The 26,760-nt window shown below is 41.3% G+C and overlaps 1 protein-coding gene across 1 annotated transcript in view; it reads right to left on the reverse strand.

Moving 5' to 3' along the window:
* The window catches only part of MYO3B (myosin IIIB), a 463,809-nt gene that overhangs the window by 313,715 nt on the left and 123,334 nt on the right, over nucleotides 1–26,760 (reverse strand). Inside the window, exon 7 of the mRNA XM_089690537.1 lies at nucleotides 13,295–13,360. Within this exon, the coding sequence (XP_089546663.1) occupies nucleotides 13,295–13,360 (66 nt within the window). The remainder of the gene's footprint in view (nucleotides 1–13,294; nucleotides 13,361–26,760) is intronic.

Here is a 26,760-nt window from a genome sequence, read left to right on the forward strand (position 1 = left end):
GAGATGGATAAAGGTCACCCTACTGGACTACTATACTGTAGCAAAGAAATCCGTTTTGATTGGAAATAGTTTTGAATCCATAGTTTTCCTTACCCTATCAACATAAACTGTTTTCTAGTGATTTTTCTTTGGGGAAATTTGCATTACCTGCAAATAATAATAAAGTATCACCTGTTATCTTTCCAAATGCAGCTGAACGATTTTCCATTTAGATATTCAGTGTGCTGCTGAATGGTAGACATATTTACTGTCTAAGCCAGCACATGATGATAAATAGCATACACCCCAGCCTTCCCCCTTGTCCTCAGAGATAATAAAATGATTGATTTAACATATGATACAGTGGTCAGTTATCATCTGTGTTCCAGATATTCTATTGTGCAAAAAGCATTTGTATCTGAATCGATCTAGTTCTGAACTATAGCTTTCAGCAGCCACTATTGTAGCAAGGGTTTGTCATAAATATATGGAATTAAACAGTTTCATTCCTATTCTTCTTCCATAAATAAGTGTTGAATAGTTTTCTGTATAATTTGCCAGAAATTATTGGAAAAAGACAAGTAGAATGCAATGTAATACTTCTACATTCTACATTTAGATGTCTCTGCTAAGCCAATAAATCTCTGAGTGTCCTCATAGCCTGGGTCAGCTACATGAGCAAAGTAGAACTTTAGATTTTGTTAAAGCAGGTTTCTAAATTGGCTTTATCCAGTCCTGCTTGTACCACACAGATAACTGAAGTACACTTTATAACTCTCCAACATTTACTTCGTAAACATCAAATGCTTACGTAAGTGAGCGCAATGTCATTCAACATTTTTATGATCCCCAGCCCATGAATGTGGTTGCCTTGCTAATCTGTAGCCATATAAATCCCAACTTGTTCTTATAAAGTGGAAGTAACCTTTTTTTAAAACATTGCTTGTCTCTTCTGCAAAAAGCATTTGACCTGCCTGCCAACAATATTTTTTTCTAAATGTACAATGAGCCGCGCATGCCAAGTGCCAGGATTTATTAATACCCATGTGGATGCACAGGAGTTTTAGCATTTCCAGCCAGTCAATCTACACCTTTTAAAAGTTCATTGTGAATTGCCCAGCTTTGTGTGAACTTTATATTAAGGAAAATAGGGATTTAAGGCCTAAGTCACTACATTTAACATACCATATCTTGCAAAAGATATAAAAGCTGAACTCCACACAGATATGACACAAATTAATTCTTATCTGTAATTCATAGCACAGAATTTAATATATATTTTTTAAGTGCAAGTAGTGTAAGGACAACAATCTAACATGGTATTAGCCTCTAGCAGTTCACTGTACAGCAGAGCTCAGACTGGGAAAGTAGTTCTCATATGCTAACAAGGGGCATGCCGATAGCAGGAGAGAGCATAGAGGCAAAGTAATTAGCTCATCAGTCAGATATACAATGAAGTGCATCTTCTTTCAAAGGAGCTAATTAGTGATGAAGGTGTAGTGTATGTGGACCTTGTTCTGATCCTACGCTGTCACCTCTCTGATTGGGGCAAAAAGAGCATTCAGAAGATTGTAAACTGGTGGGTGGGTATTGAGGAGGGCCTAGTACAGGGGTGTCAAACTGGTGGTCCTCCAGCTGTTTCAGAACTCCCTCGAGGCCAGGGGCGGACTGACCATTTGGAAATTCGGGCACTGCCCGAGGGCCCGGGGTCAGTAGGGGGCCCCATGAGATGCCCCTGGTACCTTTTTCATAGGCTTTTTTGAGTTTGGGAAGGACACAGGGGCCCCATGATCCCCTATTGCCCGGGGGCCCCATGAGTTGTCAGTCCGCCCCTGCTCGAGGCATTACAAGGCTGACAGTTACAAGCATGAATTCCACATGCAGAGGCATGATGGGACTTGTAGTTTTTCAACAGCTTGAGGGCTGCCAGTTTTGACACTCCTGACCTAGTACAAAAGTTAATAGCACTTAGAGTTCATTTTGACATGTTTACTGGTTAAGAACATCAAATACAGCCAACATGTTTTTGGGGAAAGTCCTACCTCTTCCTAAGGGCTAATGTGCAAAACAAACAATAATAATAATCATAATAATCATTCTCTTTTTATTGTTCTTTTGCACGTTTCCTTGAGGAAGGGGGAGGCCTTTACCCTGAAATGCTTTGTCTATATTTGATGCTCTTAACCAACAAATGTTTAAAAAAGACCTCTAAGTGATATGAACTTTTGTACTAAGTGCTCATCAACACCCACACAAAATATAATCTTGGGAAGATTTTGGTTAAAATAAATTGTCTGGAAATAGGGTCTCTTTGAGAGACTTGTAAAAGGCCAAGTCACCAAACCTCAGCCTAGCAGAGACAGATCAAAATTCAGCTGAACCAGCTGAATTTAAATCCATCTTTGGGCACACTGGTTGTACTTAATTCTATCTATCGATCGACTTCACTACAGCCAGCCTGCTGGTTTTTTTTTGTACTATTCCTGTCAGGGTCCTGTCCACGGCAGAAGTTCTGGAAGATCTGGCATTTTTGCCAGTACTCTACATGGCCGCAGAAGTACACATCAGTCTCAGTCTGGTGCTAGACGGCCTTTATAAGGAGGCTTATCACTTCCTCTGGTTGCTGGATGATCTCTAGCTCCCCGTGCCCTGTTCCTGTTTCCAGTTATTCTGACTTGTCATTTCCTGTTACCGACTTGGCTTGCTCCTGGACCTGTCTACTCTGATTTACCCCTGATCTGACCTTGGCTTGGCTTATGGATACTCTCTCTCTCTCTCGCTCCTCTGTGAATGACCTCGGCTATCCCATCTGACTACGACCGCTCTGATTCCCACCTAGTACCTGACCTTGGCTTAAACCGACTATCCAGTAAACATCCAAATCCCGGAAGGGCTTGCATACCACGCACAGGCGCCTCCGGTCTGCAGACCTATCTCCGTGCACCAGCTGTGCTTCTGAGTGGACTACCAACTAGCACTCCTACAGGCGACCTGTGCAAATTTGGGCCAGACTCCCGCTGTCCCACTCTCAGGGGAGTCCGGAACTTAGCCGCAAGGGAAGACCTCTCTCCATTGGCCTCCATCACCAGGTACGTGATAATCCCTGTCGGTGGCTATAGTGGCGAAGAATCCTCCCGCTGTCAGAATACAATAGCGCAGCAACAGAGATTCCTCCAATAACACTAACTGTGTTGATGGGGGAATCGGGTTATTTTCTTTCCTTAAACCCATGGTTGAAGGAAAGAAAATTGCATAATCTTTGGCCAGCCTTAGTTGCTCTACAAAGAAAAGAAAAGCCTAAACTGTGTCTAAAAAAGATAAGCGTGTTATGCATATTATTACCTTTCACATTCTCCGTCGGTAATTTAATTACTATGCAGTGAACTGCTCATCAAGAAAATTACAAAAAATAGCAGCCAAATTTTCATCGCAGGCAGAAATGCAATATGGCATTCCAAGAAGAGCCGCTTTAATCTATCATAACGGAAATGTAGGAAGTTCTGTATTGACAAATGCATAACTAATGCAAATAAATGAGTCAATTATCTGTAATGGCTAAAGGCTCACCACCATGCGCCCTGATGTTTTAATTTAAATAAATGGAACGTTGATTATTAATGCGGACTTAGCCTGTCATTTCACAGGAATAAACAGCAGTCTGAACCCTAACAAGGAACGCAAGGAATTAAAATCCAACATAGACACAAAGTTTACCACTATTCACAAAAACCAAACCGCAGTTTTCTTTCAATTGCTGTTTATACTTAATATATTTCTCTTGCTCTATGCTTCATTACTTCAAGATCTATTACAGAGAAAACACATTTAAAACTTGCCTGCATAGATGATTCCATTACGAAAAAAAAATACAGATTGCATAATGCGAGGTCAAGAAATGCACAGTGAACAATTTTGTAAGAAGGGATAAACATGCATGGTTTTGATGTCGTCACATAAGGAGGCTCAGCGTAGACTAAAGCTGGCCATAGATCAATCAAAATTCATCTGGTTCAGCAGGGACTGGCCGAAGTTTGAACCAATCATTAAATCAATTTCAGTCAAATGGAAATGTTGGAAAACATGCCGATTGGCAAATGTAGCCGTTGATCAGAGTATTGACAGTGGAGAGTTCCACTGTCAAAATATAATTTCCCAGTAGGAGGAATTCCTCCATCTACCTTGTTTGCATGAATGGAGGAATCATCAAAAATTAATTATCTATGGACAACTTAAGCCTGCATTCACATCTGAGCACAGTGTACTACTTGTGATTTTGAAAAATGTTTTCAAGCATTTTGCAGGCATATTACAGGTGTTTTTGCACGTGTATCAAGCTCAGGGGTTTGTTTCCTGTACTGGGCAAGGGGAGGAGAACAGTTCTATAGGAAAAGAGGAGTTATTCAGGCATAAAAGAGTGAATGTGTGAAAACATATGCATTTCACTCGTTAATAGGTATTTCTATTGAAGTCTATGGGGCAGGGCTGGGACAAGGGGGTGGTGATTTAGGGGGAATTTGTGTTAGGAGGGGGGAAGAAAATATGAGCTAGTAGGGATGTTATAAGGGGTTTGTGCTAGAAAAGGTGTGAAATGGTGGGGAGGGGGAAGGGATTTCTAGGAGGGGATTTGTACTAGTAGGCATAATTGGGGGGTATTTGTATTGGAAGGGGGGATATCAGTAGGGGCAGGATTTGTAATGGGAGGAGGGGGACTTTATGCTTAGGTGGTAAGCATGCAGATTAGTGCTTGATTTTTTTTTGGGTGAGGGATTTTTGCTGGCACATAATGATCATACATGTTGGGGGGAGGGGGCGCAATTTGGCATGTTTGCCCCGAGCTTTAGATGGCCTTGCCCGCACTGCTATGGGGCCAAAAACGTAAGGCGTTGAGCGTAGAACGTAGAGTGTATGGTGACTGAGCATACAAATGTAAACAGGGACACTTAGAAAGAATGGAATTCTGCAGGATGAGTGTAGGATATTTGAAGTGTGAATGGGGAACAAAATAAAAATAATAATAAAGATAGCAGATAGGAAGGTTTTGCTGGTGATCTGCTTCCCAACTCTGCATGGTAGAAGGGAACTTTGCAAATCTGTTCCTAAAACAGGAACTTCCTAAAACTGTTTGGTTGGGGGGAATAAGGCAGCTCATATTTGATTAAATTTTCTTTTCTAATAGGGGAATGCCTCCAGCAGTGCTATTGTGTTCTGCTGGCGGGGGGGAGCGGGAAGCCTGGCCAGCAGAATACAATGATTAATACTATCTGCTATAGCTGCTGGCAGTAATTGCATGTAAAAAAAACTAACAGGCTGGTTTTACCCAAGTCAATAGATGGATCGACTTGGGTACAATCAGCCTCCTCTACATGGATTGAAATTTGGCCAGTCCCTGCTGAACTTGCCAAATTTCGATATATGTATGGCCGACGTAAAGCAAGGTTGCCCAAAACCCTTGTAGAGTTGAAATTTCCATTCAAGAGCCTTTTAAGATAGCCAAGATTATGCTCTGAGATTAACTTCCTGGTATCTCTAACAGAAGTGCTTTCTCTCTCTATATATATATTTCTTCAATATATTTTATCTATGTTCTTAGTGGGCCCCCTGATCCCCTATTGCCCGGGGGCCCCATGAGTTGTCAGTCTGCCCCTGGGTATCATAGACTGTAAGCTGCTTGAGGGCAAACTGATGTGAATGCACAGTGTGCAAAGCCATGAGAAAATTGTTGGTGCTGTATAAATACCTGTAAAAAATGCAGATGTAATAGACATTTACTATAGAGAGAAGATCCTGGAATCCTCCGTTGCTACTCTTATATTAACCTGCGCCACACTCTCTCACTGCTCTGTTGCTTCGTTGGAACCCTTGCTTGGGTGTCATCATCAAGCCTGTCCAATCTCTGACACCATCCAACACTATTTGATTTCTGACTCAGAGGAACCAACTGGGAGGGGGGGGGGGGGCTGCCAGTGGTTAGTGAAGTTCTAACATCAGAGTCTCCCAGACAGCAATATGATCTAATAGTAATCAAACACCAAAAATAAGTGTTGTGCCATATTAGAATACATCTCTTCTTGAGTGTATTTAATTAAAGTGTACCCGCATATTAAGATATATGCATATTCTCAGATGACCAGAGTTGGGTCTGCTTTTGTTCACACATTTTTAGGTTCAGGAATAGGGAAATATGGGTTACCAGGTTAATGTTGATCATAGTGTGCAGATGTATTATGAAGGAGGGCTGTGTTCCCTAGCCAAGTAATAAAACACACACAAACAAAAAATAAAGCACACAACTTTTTAAAACAAAAGGTATCCAATGTCTTACAGTCTGTTCTTCTGAAAGCAGCCACAACCTGAGTAGAAAAGCTTGTTACTGCTAGCAGCTGCTGAGTGGTATCCTTGCTCTCTGTGTGGAAGCAGTGGTCTCATTGCGGAGACACAACACACCCCAGACCTTTAGCTCTGTAATAGGCAACCCCCCGCTGTCAAAAAGTTGTGCTTTTCATTGTACACACTGCCTGTAACAGGGTCGCTGAAAGGCAGTGTTAACAATGGAAGAACTTTTCTCAGTGGAGGAGAAGGGAGGAGGGGACAGGTCCTTAGCAAAAAAATGTTAACCCCCACAGTGCCAAAAGTTCAGAAGGAGGAAGAGACTAGGTCTTTCCTTCACCCCTAATTCTGGAAGTTCAGAAACAGGAAGAAGACTGACCATCTCTGCAGTAAAGATTTTTCCAGAATCCAGCTACATGCATGGGACATAGTCCATTACAGGTCAGTAATCTCACTAAAGCTATACATAAAAAACAGTAAACGTCAGCTTTAAACTATGGCAGGCCACACATGATTAATTTTATTTTGTCCAACCAGACGGTTAAACAAAAGACAATGAATTGATTCTCCCATCCACACACTAGATGTGGATGGGGGAATCCCTCTTGTGGAGCTATTATATTTTGACAGCAGCAAAACTTCCCTGCAGGAGCAAACTGGATTATGCTTTGCTGGTTTTTTTTGCCTTCTTCTGGATCAACCGTGGGTATAGGATTATAACTTCTTTTTTTTTTTTTTATAATGGTTGAACTGGACGGACTTTTGTCTGTTTTCAGACAGACTAACTATACAACTATGTAACTTCCCTAATGTAAGAATAGATTCATCGGAACCACTGGCTGTAGCCAGCAGCACTGATCGAGTGAAAATTTTCCAACAGGCTGGTTGTACAGAATTCAATCATGAGATCGACTTGTGTGCAACCAGCCTGCCCAAAGATGAATCAAAATTTGGTTGGTCCCCGCTGAACCAGCTGAATTTCGATCCATTTATGGCCAAGATTAGCAATCCACATGAAAAATTAGAGCTTCATTTAATCGTGAAATTTGCTAAAGTGAAATAAGTCATCGATGACCCCACTTGCCTCCCATATTGCCATATACCTGCATATTTCAAAACGTAAGTGGAATGTGGCTCTTTTGTACATTTTACCAATAAATTACTCTATTTACTAGGATGGGAATATAAATATTGGTATGCCTGGAGTTCAGCTTTAGTAGCTTTTACTAACCGTTCTTGTGAATGTGTTAGCTTTATCTTGCCAGCATCCCTAATTCAAGAAAAATAATGGAGCCTTTCTGTTATCTTTTCCTATAACGGTGATCCATTCATCATTCCCAGTAAACAAGGGAAAAATACAAATTCAGTATGTGCTGCAAGAGGGGACAGGATACTCGTGTAGCTGGATGGTGATCCTCTGAATCAAGTGTGCCTACATGAAGTATACCCGGCTGGCCTTCTGTATCAGCACTGTCTGAAATCATACCGTGGCAAAAGGTGGTACATAGATTAAAACATTTGCTCTATCTATGACTTCCAGGCAGGAGGTAAAATCTGTTTTCCGATGATAAAACAGTTATTTCTTTAGTTATTATGGCCCCTCCAGAGATAACAAAGAGCTAGGTTTGTCTAGAAGCCAAAAGCATAAAGAAGGTATGTAGACAAATCTAAAATAAATGCTTTGCTTAGCTGCGTTTTCGTTTAGTGCGTTATTTCAAAATCATATAAATGACGATGAATAAATAGTCTCAGAATATTTCAATATAAAAATTGCTGTGTTCACTCAGACAAGTTAAAGTACTTTTTATACTGCTGATAAATATTGCAGTTATATTCCACTGTTCGTAATCTTTTCTTACCAAAGGGAATGTGCAGCCAGTTTACATGTAGACAACCAGTTGCCCAAACTTGTAATTAGGAGTGGAAGGCTTAAAGTGGTTGTAAAGCCTGTTTTTTTTTTTATCTTAATGCATTCTATGCATTAAGGTTAAAAAAACCCTCTGTGACTGGGAACACCTCCAGCCCCCCCTTATACTTACCTGAGCCCCATCGCGATCCAGCATTGTGCATGAGAGCTGCAGCTCTCTCTTCTCTGTCCCTCCTCACAAGGCAGACCGATAGCAGTGGGTGCCATTGGCTCCTACCACTGTCAATCAAACCATGTGATGAAAGAGCAGGGGGGCGGGGCCGATTCCGCTGTCTGTATTTCTGGACACAAGCAGCGGGGCTCGGTAGCATGCCTGCACAAGTGCCCCCATATAAAGCAGCCTCCAATGGGGGCACTCACTGAAGAGGAGGAGCGCCAGTGGGGGGGCTTAGAAGAGGAGGATTAGGGCTGCTCTGTGTAAAATCATTGCACAGAGCAGGTAAGTATAATATGTTTCTTATTTTATAAAAAAAAACCCCACAAAACTTTACAATCACTTTAAAACATAACCAAAAACAATAATGTAGTATACTGCAGTTTAACAGGCCTTTGATTAAGTGCTTGCCTTAGTTTCTTTTTTTTCATCTGGTAATCCTGCAGCTAACATGCCTCCTGTCCTTTCACATCTACACTAATTTCTCCATTGTATCTATGGGGGAAGCCACAGCTGCCACAGCTTGATTGTAAACATAAAAACATTAGAAGGTCCACACTGTTTCCCCATACCTCTTCACTCAAATATAAAATAATGAAATATATAGGAAACGTGTTAAACACAAGGCCCGCGGGCCGAATCCAGCCCACCAGGCCATTTTATATGGCTCTTGCGCCTCTCCTGCAGCTGCTGCACCCCCTCATCTCCATAAAATTATGGACAGTTCTGGACAGCAGCCAGTAAATAAGATCGCAGCCTTTAACCATCTGTTGTATTATGTCTGTAGCCTCTAACCATTTTCTATATCCTGCCTGAGCCTTTGCCCATCTTTTGTATCATGTCCACAGCCTCTAACCATCTCCTGTAATCTGTCCAGAGCCTCTAACCATCTCCTGTATCCTGTCCGCAGCTTCTAACCATCTCCTGTATCCTGTCCACAGCCTCTAACCATCTCCTGTAATCTGTCCAGAGCCTCTAACCATCTCCTGTATCCTGTCCGCAGCTTCTAACCATCTCCTGTATCCTGTCCGCAGCTTCTAACCATCTCCTGTATCATGTGCACAATCTTTGACCTTTTCTTGTCTTGTATCATGTCTGCAGTCTCTGAGTGGGAGCCTGGAGAAGAGTCAAGAGCAGGAGCGCCACCAAGACGGGGTTCATGGGAGGAGTTAGATGTGTGTGGACTGTGAAGAGGAGAATATAGGATGAAACCAGAGCCGCTAAGCTGGAGCCTGGAGAGAACTGTCTCACTGAGCCCTGCACGGTGCACCTGAGAGGAGGTCAGTGACAGTGTCGTAAGGCCAGTCTGAGGGGGGAAGTGAATACAGTAATGTAAGGGGGGCACTGAAATAAAGGTTCCCCCTGATATCAATTACCCCCCTTACCTTAGTGTATTCACTCTGCGGAAGGTGGTCTGTGGTCACCCCACATCAGGGTTACTGGTTTTCCCCTATTACATCAGAGTCTGCATGATTCCCCCTTACAGTGCAAGGGAGAACTCTGCGGACCCTGATGTAAAGGAGAACTCTGATGTAAAGGGCAATGCTGCAGACCCTGATATAAATGGGAACTCTGATGTAAAGTGAAACACAGTGGACTCTGATATAAGGTGGTCTCTGGTCACCAGAGCCCCCCCTTACATCAGATTTTCCCTTTACACTATAGTCTGCAGCATTACCACTTACATCATGATCTGCAGAGTTCCCCTTGCACTATAAAGGGAAATCCTGAAGACTCTGATGTAAGGGGGAACTCTGTGCTACTTGGTTATATTATATACAGTAACCTGACCTTCATGTAAATGGGAAATATGTTTTTTTAGTTTTGATATAACTTAAACACATTGCTAATAGCACTAACCACATGTTTGTAGCTTAAATATTAATATTTGCACTGTTTTGCACTTAAAGCGGCCATTTATGTACTTTTTTGAAGTGTCAAAAAATGCGGCTCTGTCAGTAAATTTCATTATTTTTGTTAGTAAAAAAATCGGTGCTGTTCCTAAATTTTGGGCGTCCTGTCAGTAAATGTCACTTCGGGGGTTGGCAACACTGTCTCTGCCCCCACTTTGTCTCAGTATTCAGCAGATAGGAGAACAAAACTCCTCTAACAGATCTTGTGCCTTTCTGGGCAGCTGCAGCACCCCTCATCTCCGCCTCCCCTGGTCTCAGCAGCTGACGTCAGCCCTCCTCTGGTCCTCCTCCAGACCCTTCCCTTTCTGCTTCCCAGCTCCGCCCCTAGCTTCTTCCCATCAGCAGCACAAGGTAAGAGGTGTGCACTGTGATGTAAGGGAGGGTGGGGGGCTCTTGTCATCTGATATAAGGGGGTGGGGTGCTCTGGACATCTAAACTTACAAATACAACCGGAGAGCAAACATAATGCTGATGCGGCCCTTGATGAAAGTGAGTTTGGCATCCCTATTATAGGATATCAAGACATCCAAAATAATAAAAATATTGTAGCTTGTATGCAAAATAACTTGGTAATAAAATGTATGTTACCCTAACATTTCATATTCCTGATGTGTGTCTGTTGTACCATGTACTTGTGTTAAAAAGTGTCCTTTTTTTGTATTTCTTCCTTTGTGTGCAATACCTGGTGTTCCTGCCAGTCCCCCTGCTTTCCTATTTCAAACTGACCCCCACCTCCCCAAGCCCTTTATGCAGCTGAGAAGAGAGGTTATGTGATCACTTATTAAAAGAGCAGATGAATTCCAGAAAGTAAATGCTACATGAATCATCTGCCCTTACTCAAGATGGCAACTGCCAAAAATGCTAGGGGGTGTTTTTGTAAGTGATTTCTCAGCAAAATAAAGCATAAGGACATGGATGGATGGGAGAGTTTGCTTTGAATATTAAAAATGCATGAAATAGAACTTTTGATTTGTGGAGCTCAGATCAGAGCCGGATCTAGGGTGGTGCTGGGGTGGGGTGGGCTGTGCTCCCCCAGATTTTAGCTGTTCTCCCCCCCCAGGTCTCTGAGAGTGTATCCACTAATCCATGAGCCAGTCTGATGCAGACAGTTGATGAAAGGAGGCACTCTGATGGTAACAATCCATGTAAGGGGGAACTCTGATGGGGACACCTGATGTATGGGGTACTCTGGGGGGCATCTGAAGTAAGGGGGACTTTGATGGGAACCTAATGTAAATGGGTGCTTTGATGGGGACCTGGAAGTAGAGGGGGCTTTGATGGGGGCTCTGATGGGGACCTGGATGTAAGCTGGGCTCAAATGGCAACTCAGATGTGAAGGGGGACTCCTAAGAAGGGGGTTTCTGGTGAGGACTGTGATGTAAGAGGGGACCTCGATGAGGACTCTGATGTAAGGGGGTATTCTGATGGGGACGTCTGAAGTAAGAGGGACTCTGATGGGAACCTAATGTAAAGGGGGACTCTGATGGGGACCTGGAAGTAGAGGGGGCTTTGATGGGGGCTCTGATGGGGACCTGGATGTACGGTGGGCTCAAATGACAACCCAGATATGAAGGGGGAAACCTAAGATGGGGGTTTCTGATGGGGACTGTGATGTAAGGGGGGACCTCGATGGGGACACTGATGTAAGGGGGCACTTGAACGGGGACACCTAATATAAGTGCACATTCTGATGGGAACCTGATATAAAAAGGGACTCTTCTGAGGACTCCTGGTGTAAAGGGGGATATAGCTCCATCTGATATAAGGGGGTACAGGTTCTTTTTAATCACCCTAATCTAAAACAGCCTAATACATGCTAGTATGTAAGACTGTCAGTGACTCACATAGTGTTGGCATTATGCCCCCTGACTTTTTTTAACTACACCCCCAGATCAGATAGACTAGATCCAGCCCTGGCTCAGATACAGTGTAGTTCAAGGACATTCTCCATAGAAATCAAATAGCAGAACAAAATTAGAACATATAATTTATGTATCTCACTGTTATTATTAGAATGCACACTGCTCCATCAGCAGCAAGATCATAACCTTTTTCGCTAATGCACCAAGAGTCACTAGTAATAGAATGCTATCTCCTCCGCAAGCAATCCATTTTTGACACGGTGTACAAACAGTTCTGGGTAATGTGCCCAGAAGTCAGCAACTATGCGTCCCTCAGTTCTTCTGCCATTTTCCATAGATATTTCCCAATATTCATGCATAATCATGCCATCAAATCGCTGCTCTGCGAACCAAGGTCCAGGCCTTCTACAAGCCCCCAAATAGTCTCAATGCAATAGTCCTTACTTATAGACCTTGAAAGCTGTCATCAGATCAGGGAATTGTCAGGGAATACAACCAGACTTAGCCTGGGTTCACAGATGTGCAGGGCCAGTTTGCAGTGTGATTTGTAAAAGGGTCCGGAGCGATTTTGTTCAGCGGTTCAGGTGCGATTCCAAAGCAATTTATTAACCCCTTCACGCCGTTGCCACCCGACCCTTTAAGGGTCCCAGAAGCCAGGTGGTGGGGCGGGGTTTAGAGTCATGTGACCACCAAGACGCGCCGTCACGGCGGTCACATGATCAGGAAAGGTCCCAATCGAAAGAGTAGATCGGGACCTTTCCATGAGTACCGGACATGTGTGCTGGGAGCACGCAGGGTGCGCGCTCCCGGCACATATGTCCTTTTTTAACAGAACACAAATGTGCGGCCGCTTGGCGTCTAGGCCCAGACGCTGGGAGGCCGCACATTTGTGTGCGGCCGGCGTGAAGAGGTTAAAGTGTATGACATTGGAAATCGAAACCTGAACTGAGCTGAAAATCATACAGAGCTCTTTTCTAAATCGCACTGCAGCTGGTCCGCACATATTTGAACCAGCTCCCTTGAAAAGGATTTTGGTTCATGTAAATCGGATGCAGTTCAAAGCGCACCCAGTGCGCATATATGTGAGCCGGGTCTTACACCCTCAAAACCAGTTGGTTGTTACATTACTTACTGTGCAATAAAGTGGCTGAATCCTCTACACCATTGTCCTGGATGAAGAAGGGTTGGGGGAGGGTTCCTAGGAAGAAACAGAAATATATATGCATAGCATTAAAAATATAGATAATACTGAAACAAAAATAAAAACAAAACACTTAAAAGGAATGTATCGGGGGTTTTTTAGACTTTGGCGAAGATTTACTAAAACTGGAGCACCCAGAATCTGGTGCAGCTGTGTATGGCAGCCAATCAGCCTCTAACTTCAGCTTGTTCAATCGCTCTAGGTTCACACCGAAGCGTTTTCCGCAGCGTTTTTCAAAAACGCACTGCAGTCCATTTAACATGTTTTCACCTGGCGTGTTTTTTGGAAAGAGTCAGGGACTTTTTTCAATGGAAAAAGTTGCATTTTTGGTTCTATAGAGTTCAATGGAAATGCATCAGCAAAGCATGTAGTGCATTTCCTATGGGACAGGTTCACATCTCCGTGTTTTCACCCGGCGTGTTTTTTGGAAAGAGTCGGGGACTTTTTTTCAACCGAAAAAAGTAGCATTTTTGGTTCTATAGACTTCAATGGAAATGCTGCTGCAAAGCATGTAGTGCACTTTTGCCGCGTTTTTGCCACATTTGATGCATTTTGAGTTTTAATCTGCCTAGCAACAAGAACAAAATAATGTAAAAATGCAAAACGCTTCATAAACGCACCAAAAACGCATGTGCAAAAATGCACTGAAGAAACAGATCAAACAAAAACTGCATAGTTGTGAACCTAGCTTTAAGCTTTGCATAGAGACCAATCAGTTTTCAGGTTTTACTGTCAGAGCTGCACCAGATTTTACACTTTCCAGTTTTAGTAAATTCCCTCCATTGCATTCATGCTCCATGCTAAAAATAAAAAATGAGTGTCATTTTTTCATCTGGTACTAAAATACTGCATATAAATAGTTTGTATTTATCACTGTGACAACGTAAAGCTCCAAGTTCTAGAACTTCCCTGCAAATGTTTTGCTAATAAATAGATCTGAAAGACTTAGGGGGAGCACAGGGGGAAGACTGCTGAAATGCATGCCAGCAGAACCAGACTTAGAATATTCAGCAGACCTTGGAAATTGAATGTCATGGATATCCCCCCTCATTTGTTTAATAAAAATATTATACAGATAACTGAAAAATGATAGAACATAAGTCAAACACTTCTCCAGGACTTCCTCCATCCTCTGGAACTCCCTACCCCAATCCATCAGTCTATCACCTACCCTCCTCACCTTCAGGCGCACCCTGAAAACCCATCTCTTCAGGGAAGCCTACCCCACCCTCACCTAGCAACCGATCTCCTCCACTCCTCCTACCACTCCATCCCCCACAGCCACTTCCTCCTGTACCACTATCCCCTCCCTCCTAGATTGTAAGCTCGAAAGAGCAGGGCCCTCGAACCCCCCGTGTATTGTATTGTTACTGTTTTGTCTCATGTTCTGTTCCCCTCGCTATTGTACAGCGCTGAGCAAACCCTTTGGCGCTATATAAATACTGTATAATAATAATAATAAACTTGTAGACTTTAAAAAAGTGAGAATATAAATTGCCTATAAATCATTAAAACTTCCTTTAAGTTCTGCATTAAAGTGGTAATAAACCCAAAACCAAAAATTTTATATATTGCACCTTGCCAGTCATTACATGTGGTAGCTGCATTGGTTTTCTTTTTTTTTTAGGCTTTTTTCCCTCTGTTTTCACCTGGTGATCTGGCCAGTAACACACCTCCTGTATTTGAAAGCCCCCACTCTGGTTGAAGGACCACAGGTAGCACAGCAGACAGCAGCACTATCAGTCTTGGGGAAGGGAGTGTTAAATGTACTAGCAGATTTAAATACACTAACAAACTAAAGCTGAATTTAGGCTAACACTTTATAAGCAGTTAGAGCAGCAGTTTTTTTCCTTTTGGGAGTTTGGTTTTATAAATAAAGGCTGATCATTGTAAGCACCCCTGTCAGTGGTAAATAGTTTGTTTCACCCATTAATTGCTTTGTTTTCAGGAGAGCTTGTTCTGTAAAAAAAAGTTTTACTGGCCAGATCACCAGCTGAAAATAATGGAAAGGAAGCCTAAAAGAAAACTAATGTAGTCATCACATCAGAATAGGAACTTGTAAGCTGCAATATAATAAATGTTTGCAAAAAGTAATAAACACTGCCCCAGGTTGGTCCCCTCTTCCACTACCATTCACACACTATATTCCAGGTGCTAACCCTGTCCGCACCAGACTCCTATAGGCAAAGAAACATCTGATGGCGCATGTCCAGTAAAATCACATTTATTCAAAAATTCTTCTTATAACATACTTCCACAAAACATGCCAGGGATACAGAACTCCAGATAACGCGTTTCACGCTAAATTAGTGCTTAGTCATAGCTCAAAAAAGCATTATCAAACACAGGTATATATGCATAAAAAACGAATAAACAAAATAGATCACTAATTGAAAAAACCTGAGGTGATAAATAGAATGTAGCTGCTGCTACCGTGTTCATTAACCCCTTCCGGTCCGGACACTTTTACCCCTTCCTGTCCAGGGCAATTTTCAGCTTTCAGCGCTATCACACTTTGAATGACAATTGCGCGGTCATGCAACACTGTACCCATATGAATTTTTTACCATTTTTTTGAGACAGATAAAGCTTTATTTTGGTGGTATTTATTCACCGTGGGATTTTTATTTTTTTTGCTATGTAAATTAAAAAGTCCAAAAATTTTGAAAAAAAATGTTTTTCTTATAAAATTTTGCAAATAAATAATCTTTCATCATAAGTCTTGGCCGAAATGCATTCCGTTATCTTTTTAGTAAAAAAAAAAAAAAGCCAAATTAGTTTATAACCAAAAATTATAGTTTTTAAAAAAATTTTTACATTTTTATTTTATTTTTTTATTTATGTTTTTTTTTTTTTTTTTTTACATACTGTCACCCTAGTAGTACAGTGTCACCTTGGTGACACTGTACTACTTGTGGGGGGTGATGAAGATTTTTTTTTTTTACAGTGATTGCTTTTACACCCATATAGGATGTAAAAGCAATCATTTCTCTTTCTCTCTGTCTGCATTCTTGCAGCCATTGAGAGATACTGAGTGAGCTGTGATTGGTCACAGCTTGTCACATGGTACAAGGCTGTTGTGAATAGCCTTGTACCTTGTGATTTCTGTGATCATTCACAGATTTCGCACGTAGTAAGCAATGATTTCACAAGTGACATCTTGCTTACTACTTTGCATGTGATGACTGATTGGCCTATCAGTGATCACATGATCGGGACCTCGTACAGAGGTCCCGTCCGATCGGTGTTTCACTGTGTCCGGAGGACACAGCGGTCCCCGGATCGCGGTGCTGCGCGGTCCCAGGAAGCACGCACAGCTAGAAATGGCGGATGCCATTTATGAACAACAACCCACCCCTGTAGTACCACCGTCCTGCCGTTTTTAAACAGCAGGCGGACGGCAAGTGGTTACAAATCCTTTACCCAAAACATTTAAAATCATAAAAAACACAGTTCCAAATATTTAGAAGAAAAAGTCCATATATAGGATGCAGGACTAAGAGATGCATATTGTCAAAATATCAATAATTAAAATAGAAATAAACCGCAGGATCAAAGAAGTTTAAAGTGTTCCTAAACCCAGGACCCTGCATTCACTATATCTGGTCTCAACAGTACATACAACATGGAAATGCAATTATTTTAGTAAATATAACCTGCTAAATACCTTTTCTCATCAGCAGTTAGAGCAGTTTTGTGGCTTCTATCAGTGTTCAGCCAAGCACTAGCTAAAGCTTGTAGGAGGAGTTTTTTTTCTGCTCTAAGAGGATGCAGAACCCCTGACCTCTGTCTGACCAGTGTGTATTGGCCCTGTGCTGATCACATGCACTATCCCAAGAAAAAAAAACAAAAAAAACCTCTCTAGCAATACACACCAAGCTGAGCATGTGCAAAATGCCTATGGTTCAGTCTGTCTTATCAGGAGATAAGAGGTGGTCGCTTGAAAAAGGGGAGGAACAGAGAAGAAAGGATCAAACAGCCTTTTTACACAATGCAGATGATTAACCCCTTAGGTTCCACAGTGAGTATAACAAGCATGCTTTATTGCATATACAGACTGATTTTACTGTTGTGGGTTTAGTAACACTTTAACCTCCTCCTACTCATAGTAATGTGACACATGCCACTCATGATTTAACCCCAAGAGTTTCGTAGTGCCCAAACAGAAAATCCAGAAAACGTATTTTTTGCATAGTAATGTGAACCTGTCTCCCCCTCTTACAGGGTCTATAATCTTTTCCATACCTTGTATTTGTAATGTTGAAACATCACCATTATGACATACATTTTAAATGATTTGCTATATTAGCGGAGATGATCATGTAATCGATCCCTCAACCTACGGGTCATGTGACCCACATATTGAATGGAGCAGACTGTGCATGTAACACTGTTCAACAAATTTTTATTTTTTGCCAGTTTTGGAAACAAAAGAATCCATTTCTTAATGAATTTCACATTCTGAGTTCAAATATAACAATGAAATTTGTCAATTGGCTCTAGTTTTTCTGTAAACTGAAAGTTTTCTACTATAGGCGTAATGACTACATAATGCACAATAATTATATAGATAGATGTCTTTCCACAAATATAAAGCAAGTGATATTGACTAATAACAAAGCCTAAATGGCATAATATATTGCATAGGATTACCAAGAAAAATTATAGCCATAAGCTAAGTTGAATCATTTTAATACTTAGGATTCTCACTAGTTTTGTCTTCAGTTTGTGTCGGTTTTGCTTCTCTTGGCTTTTCTCTTGTATTCGAGGAAAGGGCTATCTCTTACAACTGTCCAGCAATAGTCAGCAAGCATTGATGGGCTCCATTTACCTTGATATCTTCTTTCCATAGCTGCAATGTCTTGATGGAAGCGCTCTCCGTGTTCATCACTCACTGCTCCACAGTTTGGTGGGAAAAAATCCAGATGCGAATGTAGAAAATGAATTTTTAGAGACATGTTTTTAGAGAATTTTTAGAGACATTTTTAGAGACTCTCCAAATCATTGGCACAGCGAAAGGCATAGATGCCTTTTTTCCATTCAACCATTGCTCCAGTGCCGTCCCACAAGAATTGCAGCATATATGTGGTGCCCAGCTCTTGTCCTGGTCTCCTATCTTGCAGCCAAAATACAAGTTGTAGGCTTTCTTAATCATTCCTGTTATCCTCCTTTTTTGTGAGATAAAAGTTATTTCACCGCAGATATAGCAGAAATTATCTGCTTTATTCACACAAGTTCGAGGCATTACTGAGTAGCCTATATAAGCATAAAACAAAATGTAAAGACGCTGTCGAACTACAATCAGCTACAGATACTGCAGCTTTTATGCAGTGAAGTGATGCAATTAAAGGCTAATATTGCATCATCTCAGTATACATGCAATTTTCTATTGGTCACCAGTATCAATTGCGCAATATGCAGCTGAAGTTGCATCATAATTTTGAATGGCTTACGTCATTAGATGGGTGAATATATCATGGAAACTAGAGCCAATCAACATTTTTTAGGGTCATTTTTGTTTTCAGCACCCCAAAATTATGTAAGATTAGCTAATTTTATGCCCAAAACTTTTTACCTGTTGAACAGTGTAATAAGGAAATGATCTTGAAAGCCTTTCCCTTACTCACAGAGCACGCAATGTCACCACACCTAACATGGGGACAACACAGACAGTCACCACCGCACCTAAATGTGCCTCAGCAGTGTAATGTCACAAACACAGTTATCTATAAAGCAAAAGATGCCTTTCATATGCAACACACAGTCTAAATCACAGTCTATGCTAAAACACAAATCTTTTTTTATGTTTTCTAAAAAAAATTGTAAATAAAAACATTCACACTGGCACTGTGAAACCTGGGTTTATAGACATTTAGAGAACATTTCTAAGTGCATATACATTCATGATTATTCGATGGTGCTATTCACACTGTGTGTTTAGGTGAGGTCCGCTTAACTGCATTTAGAGAACATAGAATTATGTGTGCCCAGGATCTGATTAGACACTTTTTAACGTGGCTAATGCATGCCATAGACCAGGGGCGGACTGACAGCTCATGGGGCCCCCGGTCAATAGGGGATCATGGGGCCCCTGTGTCCTTGCCCAAACTTAAAAAGCCTATAAAAAAGATACCAGGGGCATCTCATGGGGCCCCCTACTGACCCCGGGCCCTCGGGCAGTGCCCGGGTTTTCAAATGGTCAGTCCGCCCCTGCCATAGACGAATTGTCAGCTGATAAACGAAAAATCGGTCGTTGCCGATGCTGACACCAATGTCTACGAAAAACGACCGTTTTTCGGGGATTTTCCAGCATGACTGATAAAAAGAATTGAGAAGATCCACGAAAAATGGCCAACGGCATTGCCCCACTAACGCCATGAATATCGGCCGTTTTTTCGTGCAGACGAAAATTCGGCCAATAAACGACCCGTCTGTGGCCTGCATTAACGCGTGCACAACCTGCTTTAAAGCTGGTTGTGGAAACACAGAAGAAAATTATCTTGGAAACATAAAAGTTGTTATACTTCACATGACTTCTTCATTTAGAAAAGTTAAACATAGGACTGCCAGTGTGAATGAGACCTAAGAGCCAGTTCACATCTGTGCAGTTCGACTTCTGGTGCATTGCCTTTTATTATTATTACAGGTACTTATATAGCACCAGCAATTTACATACATATATTGTACATTCACATCAGTCCCTGCCCTCAAGGAGTGTACAATCTAAGGTCCCTAAATTACATACACATACTAGGGCCAATTTAGACAGGAGCCAATTACCTACCAGCATGTCTTTGGAGTGTGGAAGGAAACTTGAGTACCCGGAGGAAACCCACACAGGCACAGGGAGAACAAGCAAACTCCAGGCAGGTGGTGCTGTGGTTGGGATTCGAACCAACAACCCTAGTACTGCCAGGTGAAAGTGATAACCATTTAGCCACTGTGCTGCCCCTATGGGGCATTTAACGTTTTTTTAGGCTTGTTGCCCTTGAATTCTACAGCATACATTTGATAAAAAAACATGAAAAATGCAGCAAGTGGGACTTTGTTTATTTAAACACCGGACCTAAAATGCACATAAAGCACACCCGTGTGAACCACTTGGGTTGATTTACTAAGGGCAAATAGACTGTACTTTCTGCAAGTGCAGTTGCACTTATTTTCCTTAGTAAAGGTAAATGTGGTAAAGCTTCACTCTGTAAAGAATATCCAATTAAGTGCAGGGAAAATTTGAAAAAACTTTTTTCGCTTGCACATGATTGGATGATGGAAAACAGCAAAGCTTTACCGCATTTACTAAGCTCTGGGGAAAATTAGCGCAAATGCACTTGAAAGGTGCACAGTCTTTTTGCCTTTTGTAAATCAACCCTAATGTGTATATCAAAAAGAAAATGATCCACTGCAAAGCAAAGTAAAACCTTCACTCTAGGGATCATAAGTTCTGATTGAAGGTCAACTGCAGCCAAAAGTTTTTTTTTTCTTTTGAATATCAGATGAAAGGGTGAAATAGATTGTAAATTTGTAATGCTTTCTGTGTCTCCATTTGGAAGACTTCTCATTCTTTCCTGTCAATGCCACAGATGTCAGATAAAAAGGAATAAAGGAAAGAATTTTTCAAGTAACTTTTTTTAAATAATGTATTACTGAGTTTCTGTTCTCGATTGGTCTTGAATGAGTTGAGGAGCAGCATTTTATTTGTTCCAGAAACAGGTACTTTTTCAGAAAGGAACTATTATTATTATTATTTTATTTTTATTTTTTTGTAATGCTAATATTATGAGTGTCCTCTTGATCCTGCAAAGTGTGAACTTACGTTCCTTTGTTTAAAAGGTAGAATAAAAAATAAAACACATAGTACGATACCCTCCCCATGGTGCACCATCATTTTGCCCAATGTTCAGACCAGTGCCACATGTACCAATAGGACTGCTCAGGGGCGGACTGACTATTTGGAAACTCGGGCACTGCCTGAGGGCCCGGGGTCAGTAGGGGGCCCCATGAGATGCCCCTGGTACCTTTTTAATAGGCTTTTTTGAGTTTGGGCAAGGACACAGGGGCCCCATGATCCCCTATTGCTCGGGGGCCCCATGAGCTGTCAGTCCGCCCCTGGGACTGATAATGAATATCCAAAACACTATATAATACTGATCACTACAATACATGAGGCTGCGGCTAATGTACTCTATCCCAAGAGACCTATGCATTACACAATGTCACAGAATCTCATTAGTTGCATAGATCTGGCCCAATGAGATACATACTGATAGATACAAAGTTATTGATTGAGGGATGTCAGCATATCCTTATCTGGTATACTCAAGCACACAAAACTGAAGGTGAAAAAAGTCAAGACACGGACAGAAAGGCTGCAAAGTGTTTTAAATGTCCATATAAAAAAGAAGTGAACATTTTATTTAAAGCCTAACTCCAGGATAATAGCAACTCCAGGATAATCACACCCCCTTCTAACTAACCAGTGGTATGAAAAAGAAAAAAAAATCTAAGTGCTCATTTTATATGGAAACTAAACCCATTGATGCCATGAGTGATAACTGTCACTGGTACTTGTGGTCTTAACCAAACTGTAAAGCCATCAACTATCTGGTGTCATAACATATCACATATGCAGAAAAATGGCAACTACTAAGATGGCAGCTTCCTTGGCTCTAAACGATAGGAGGGTTTTGTTGGACCTTCTTTACCTGAAGGCACAATCACTCGACAGTCCCTTCCTCTTCTTCTGCTTACATCCTAGAGTCTTTCTTTGGATGTCCACATCACTGCTTGCCTGGTGTCGACATGTCCTATCGGTAGAGGTGACACTGCCAGTGGCCCCATCCTCTCTCATAGGCTCCAGAGGCAGGAGAACCAGTACTCAAGAAGGTAACAAATGGAGAATAATGCCCAGTTCCTAGAAGAGGAAATTAGCTTGGCTCATAGAGAATACTGTTACTTTGATCCATTACACTGAAGGATGGCTTAGGAAGAGGTGTTTGGAATCAAGAGTAAAAAGTAAAATAACTGATGCACAATGCTTTGTTTAAATTTCATTTTCACCCGGAGTTGGGCTTGAAAGAAACAGTGATAGGCATATGAACAGGATTACCCAGATTGCAGGATTACCTAAAAATATTATACCTAAGGGCTGATTTTCAACTGAAGCAACAGACTAAAAAAGAGCTATTGTTCTTACCCAATCAAGTGGTAGATTTTTTTGCTAACCTCCACTAGAAAAGAAATCTAGTTGATTGCTTGAGACAACCCACTCCACTGTCTGCATTTCCTCACCAGCACTTCCAGATTTTAACTGTGGTTTTTCAGGGCAGTTTTTTTGTGTTGACACTTTTGATACCAGAGGACTAATAAGAGACTAATAAATGCATTCCCATCCAAAAATGGGTTAATATAGGCTGAATGGTTTTTGGCCTCATAATTTAATACAGTGATGTGCATTTTTGCTTAGTCAGACCATAGTTAAGCTGGGCACATATTATATGGCAAATTGTCATAATTAGGGTAATCACCCTTTTGTGCAATTGCCTTAATTGTTAATGAGCAATGGCAATCAATAGGAAAGTTACAGTATCTCTATAACACAAATGGAGAATGACTGAAATTCACGAGCAGGACAATATATATATATATATATATATATATATTGGGCGGCTTAGTGGTTAGCATGTCTGCCTTGCAGTAAATGGGTCATGGGTTTGATTCCTGACCATGGTGCCTCCTGCATGGAGTTTGCACGTTCTCCCTGTGCTTCCGTGGGTTTCCTCCGGGTGCTCCAGTTTCCTCCCACACTCCAAAGACATGCTGGTAGGTTAATTGGATCCTGTCTAAATTGGCCCTAATATGTGTATGTATGAATGTAAGTTAGGGGCCTTAAATTGTACACCCCTTGAGGGTTAGGGACTGATGTGAATGTTCAATATATATGTGTGCTGCGTAAATTGACAGCACTATATAAGTACCTGAAATAAATATATATAGTGTAGTTTAAAAAGGTTCTATTCAAGCATATATTCTTAATATGGTGCTCCAGTCCCCTTATGCTTTGGCCCTGCTCCCCCCTCTGGTGCTGCTATTTTTTTTTAGTCTGGCACAGGCACAGATGTGCCAAAGGGCTCTGCCTATCCTTTGTGTCCTAGCAGTGCCCTGCAACACATATTCATGTGTGCATGAGGGGTGAGGGGGGGGGGGGGGGTTTGGGCATACGCAGACACACTGCATGTTGGAACTCCCATACTCGTCGTGTCTTTGCACATGCATGGGAAACCTACACATGTGCACATGTACCATAGGGCTCTGCCAGGACCGAAGCCCTGTGGCACATATGTGCATGCGCAGGATTGGGGGGCAAATGTCATTCTCGCCTAGCCACAAAAAAACTATAAAGTTATAAAAAATATCCAAATGTGAGAGAGGGAAGGGAATAAAGCAGGGAAAAAAAAGCTTTACTTTTGAATGAAAAGTCCCTTCTATTGCTCTCAGCTTCCTCCAAATCTCCAAATTCCTTATTTTGGCTGTTGTGTTCTGTTAGAGAGTAGCTACATTCGTTCTCCATGCCACTGTATGTAGGAATGTAGCCACCCTCTCTTGCTCATACCCCAGATCCCAGTTAGACTAGGGATTTTGGGGTTTGTAGTGTTTAGAATAAATCCACAACCAACGTGCACTGCTCGTCCAAACAACCAAAAGTGAGAGGGAAAATGACAGGTTCGGAAGTTCACAATGGACATTACAATGAGGCAGACAAATACAGTAAGAACAGATTTCATGAAAAATAGATTACAGGGCCATGAAGTAGTGGGTGTGTAAGGATTCTTTTTGGAGAATAAGGATATCATTTAGTGTCACTTTAATAAAATACAATCTGGTGACATATGCAGTAGGTGATATGTAAACAAAACCATATTTAAGGTATAAATTGGCTGAGAGACATAACATTTGCAGTAAATGTGCAATTTCCTTGCTTGAATTGAACTTGGATTTGGCAGTCTTTAGCAGAATTGGCCATCTGCCCACTCTCCAAACAAACATCTGTGGAACAGATGAAAAAACTGAGGTTCACTAGGACCAGCAGTTGGTAAGTCAGGCAGCTATTTTCCAGCTCTTAACTATTCAACTCACAGTGCATACAAAGCAGATCACAAATCACTGGGAACAGCATTTGTAGAAAATTCAGAAGAAAGGGAAGGACTCACTTTGTCCCTTGCGACTATTTCCATTTCAACTGTTATTTAAGTGAGAGTGTAATAAGAATAATATGATTGATTACTGTGGGCTGTATGGATTCTTTAAGCTGGTCATACATGAGCAGAACTTTGTTAAAAGAAATTTGACTGGTCATTCAATTTTCTAATAGATAATGGGGTCTACTTGATAATCATTTCCAACAGCAATGATGATAAAAAAAAAATTGAAGGAACAGGATAGAAATTCTCTGGAATGAAAATTCTAACAATGAATGTGGTTATTGTTTGGAAAATTCTGTTCATTCCAAAATTGATTATAAAATATCCATACCTGGAATTCATCTGTGACACATAAGAGGTTACTTGCTAAAACTGGAGAGTAGAAAATCTGGTGCAGCTCTAAAGAGAAACCAATCAGCTTCCAGGTTTTATTGCCAAAGCTTCATTGAACAAGCTGAAGTTAGAAGGTGATTGGCTACCTTGCACAGTTGTACCAGATTCTGAGTGCACCAATTTTAGTAAATCTCCCCCATTGCTACAATGATCCAGTTTTGAACAATCTAACTATGTATTTACCATACCTTGCAGTCCCCCCCTGCCCGGAAACTGGAAATCATTGAAGTAGACATGGCTACTTCAGTGATCTCCACATACTTCTGGATCCTGTGTTGAGAGAATTCCAGGGAAGACACAAACCCATTGCTCAGCCCGAATAGCCTGGTTTGAGTGTAAATGATGGTGCACAGAAGCACCTGTCAGCCAGGTCTTCAATGGAAACACATAATACCAGCACCTGCTCCTGGAGTTACATGCAGTACTTTATCAGAACAGGATAAAACAATACATACAGAACTCCAAACTCACATTTCTGCCCAAGGCAGACCTTAATCATAGACTGTGACTAAGGGCATAGGTCAGAAACCCCTGAGTGAGGAGGTCTATATGTCTTGTTTTATCCTGTTCTAAAAAATAATTACATATAACTCCAGAAGCAGGTGCTGGTATTATGTGTTACCATTCGGAAAAGGTATTTCTGGAATAAATGCAAAGCCTTCTCTGATTTACAAGGTGGAAAGGTGGGAATGTGGCATCAAACCCTCCACTTCATCCAATCAAAGAAGGCTTTGCATTCATTCAATGCAAAACAACTCTGAATGATGCTTGAGCCACGTGGCCAACCTCCTGTGATTTTCATCTTCCAGGGGCAGTGGCTAGGTATGGTATATGCAAAGCTACATTGGACCAACATAACTACTGTATGTATGAAATATCCATACCTGAAATTCTTCTTAACCACTTTCTGTCCGGACACTTTCACCCCCTTCCTGTCCAGGCCAATTTTCAGCTTTCAGCATTATCACACTTCGAATGACAATTGCGTGGTCATGCAACACTGTACCTATATGAATTTGTTAGCATTTTTTTGAGACAGATAAAGCTTTATTTTAGTGGTATTTATTCACCCCTGGGATTTTTATTTTGTTTGCTATTTAAATGAAAATGTCCAAACATTTTGAAAAAAAGTGTTTTTCTTATAAAATTTTGCAAATAAATAATATTTCATCATAAATCTTCGCCAAAATTTATTCCATTATCTTTTTACTAAAAAAAAAAATAACACAAATTAGTTTCTAACCAAAAATGATAATTTTTTTAAATTTTTTTATATTATTATTTGTTTTTGTTTTTTTACATACTGTCACCCTAGCAGTACAGTGTCACCATGGTGACACTGTACTACTTGTGGGGTGTGATGAAGATTTTTTTTTTTTTTTTTTACACTGATTGCTTTTACACCCATAAAGGCTGTAAAAGCAATAATTTCTCCTCTCTGGCTGCATTCTTACAGCCATTGAGAACTACTGAGTGAGCTGTGATTGGTCACAGCTTGTCACATGGTACAAGGCTGTTGTGAATAGCCTTGTACCATGTGATCTCTGATCATTCACAGATTTCACATGTAGTAAGCAATGATGTCACAAGTGACATCTTGCTTACTACTCTGCATGTGATCACTGATTGGCCAATCAGTGATCACATGATCGGGACCTCACACAGAGGTCCCGTCCGACGATCAGTGTTCCACTGTGTCCAGAGGACACAGCGGGCACCAGATTGCGGTGCTGCGCGCTCAGAGGGAGCGTGCACAACTAGAAAATGCGGGTGCCGTTTATTGAACGGCAACCCGCCCCTAGAGTG

This window comes from Staurois parvus, unplaced genomic scaffold (assembly GCF_062004578.1).
Source record: "Staurois parvus isolate SC_StPar_1 unplaced genomic scaffold, SC_StPar_1.0 ptg000530l, whole genome shotgun sequence".
NCBI lineage: Eukaryota > Metazoa > Chordata > Amphibia > Anura > Ranidae > Staurois > Staurois parvus.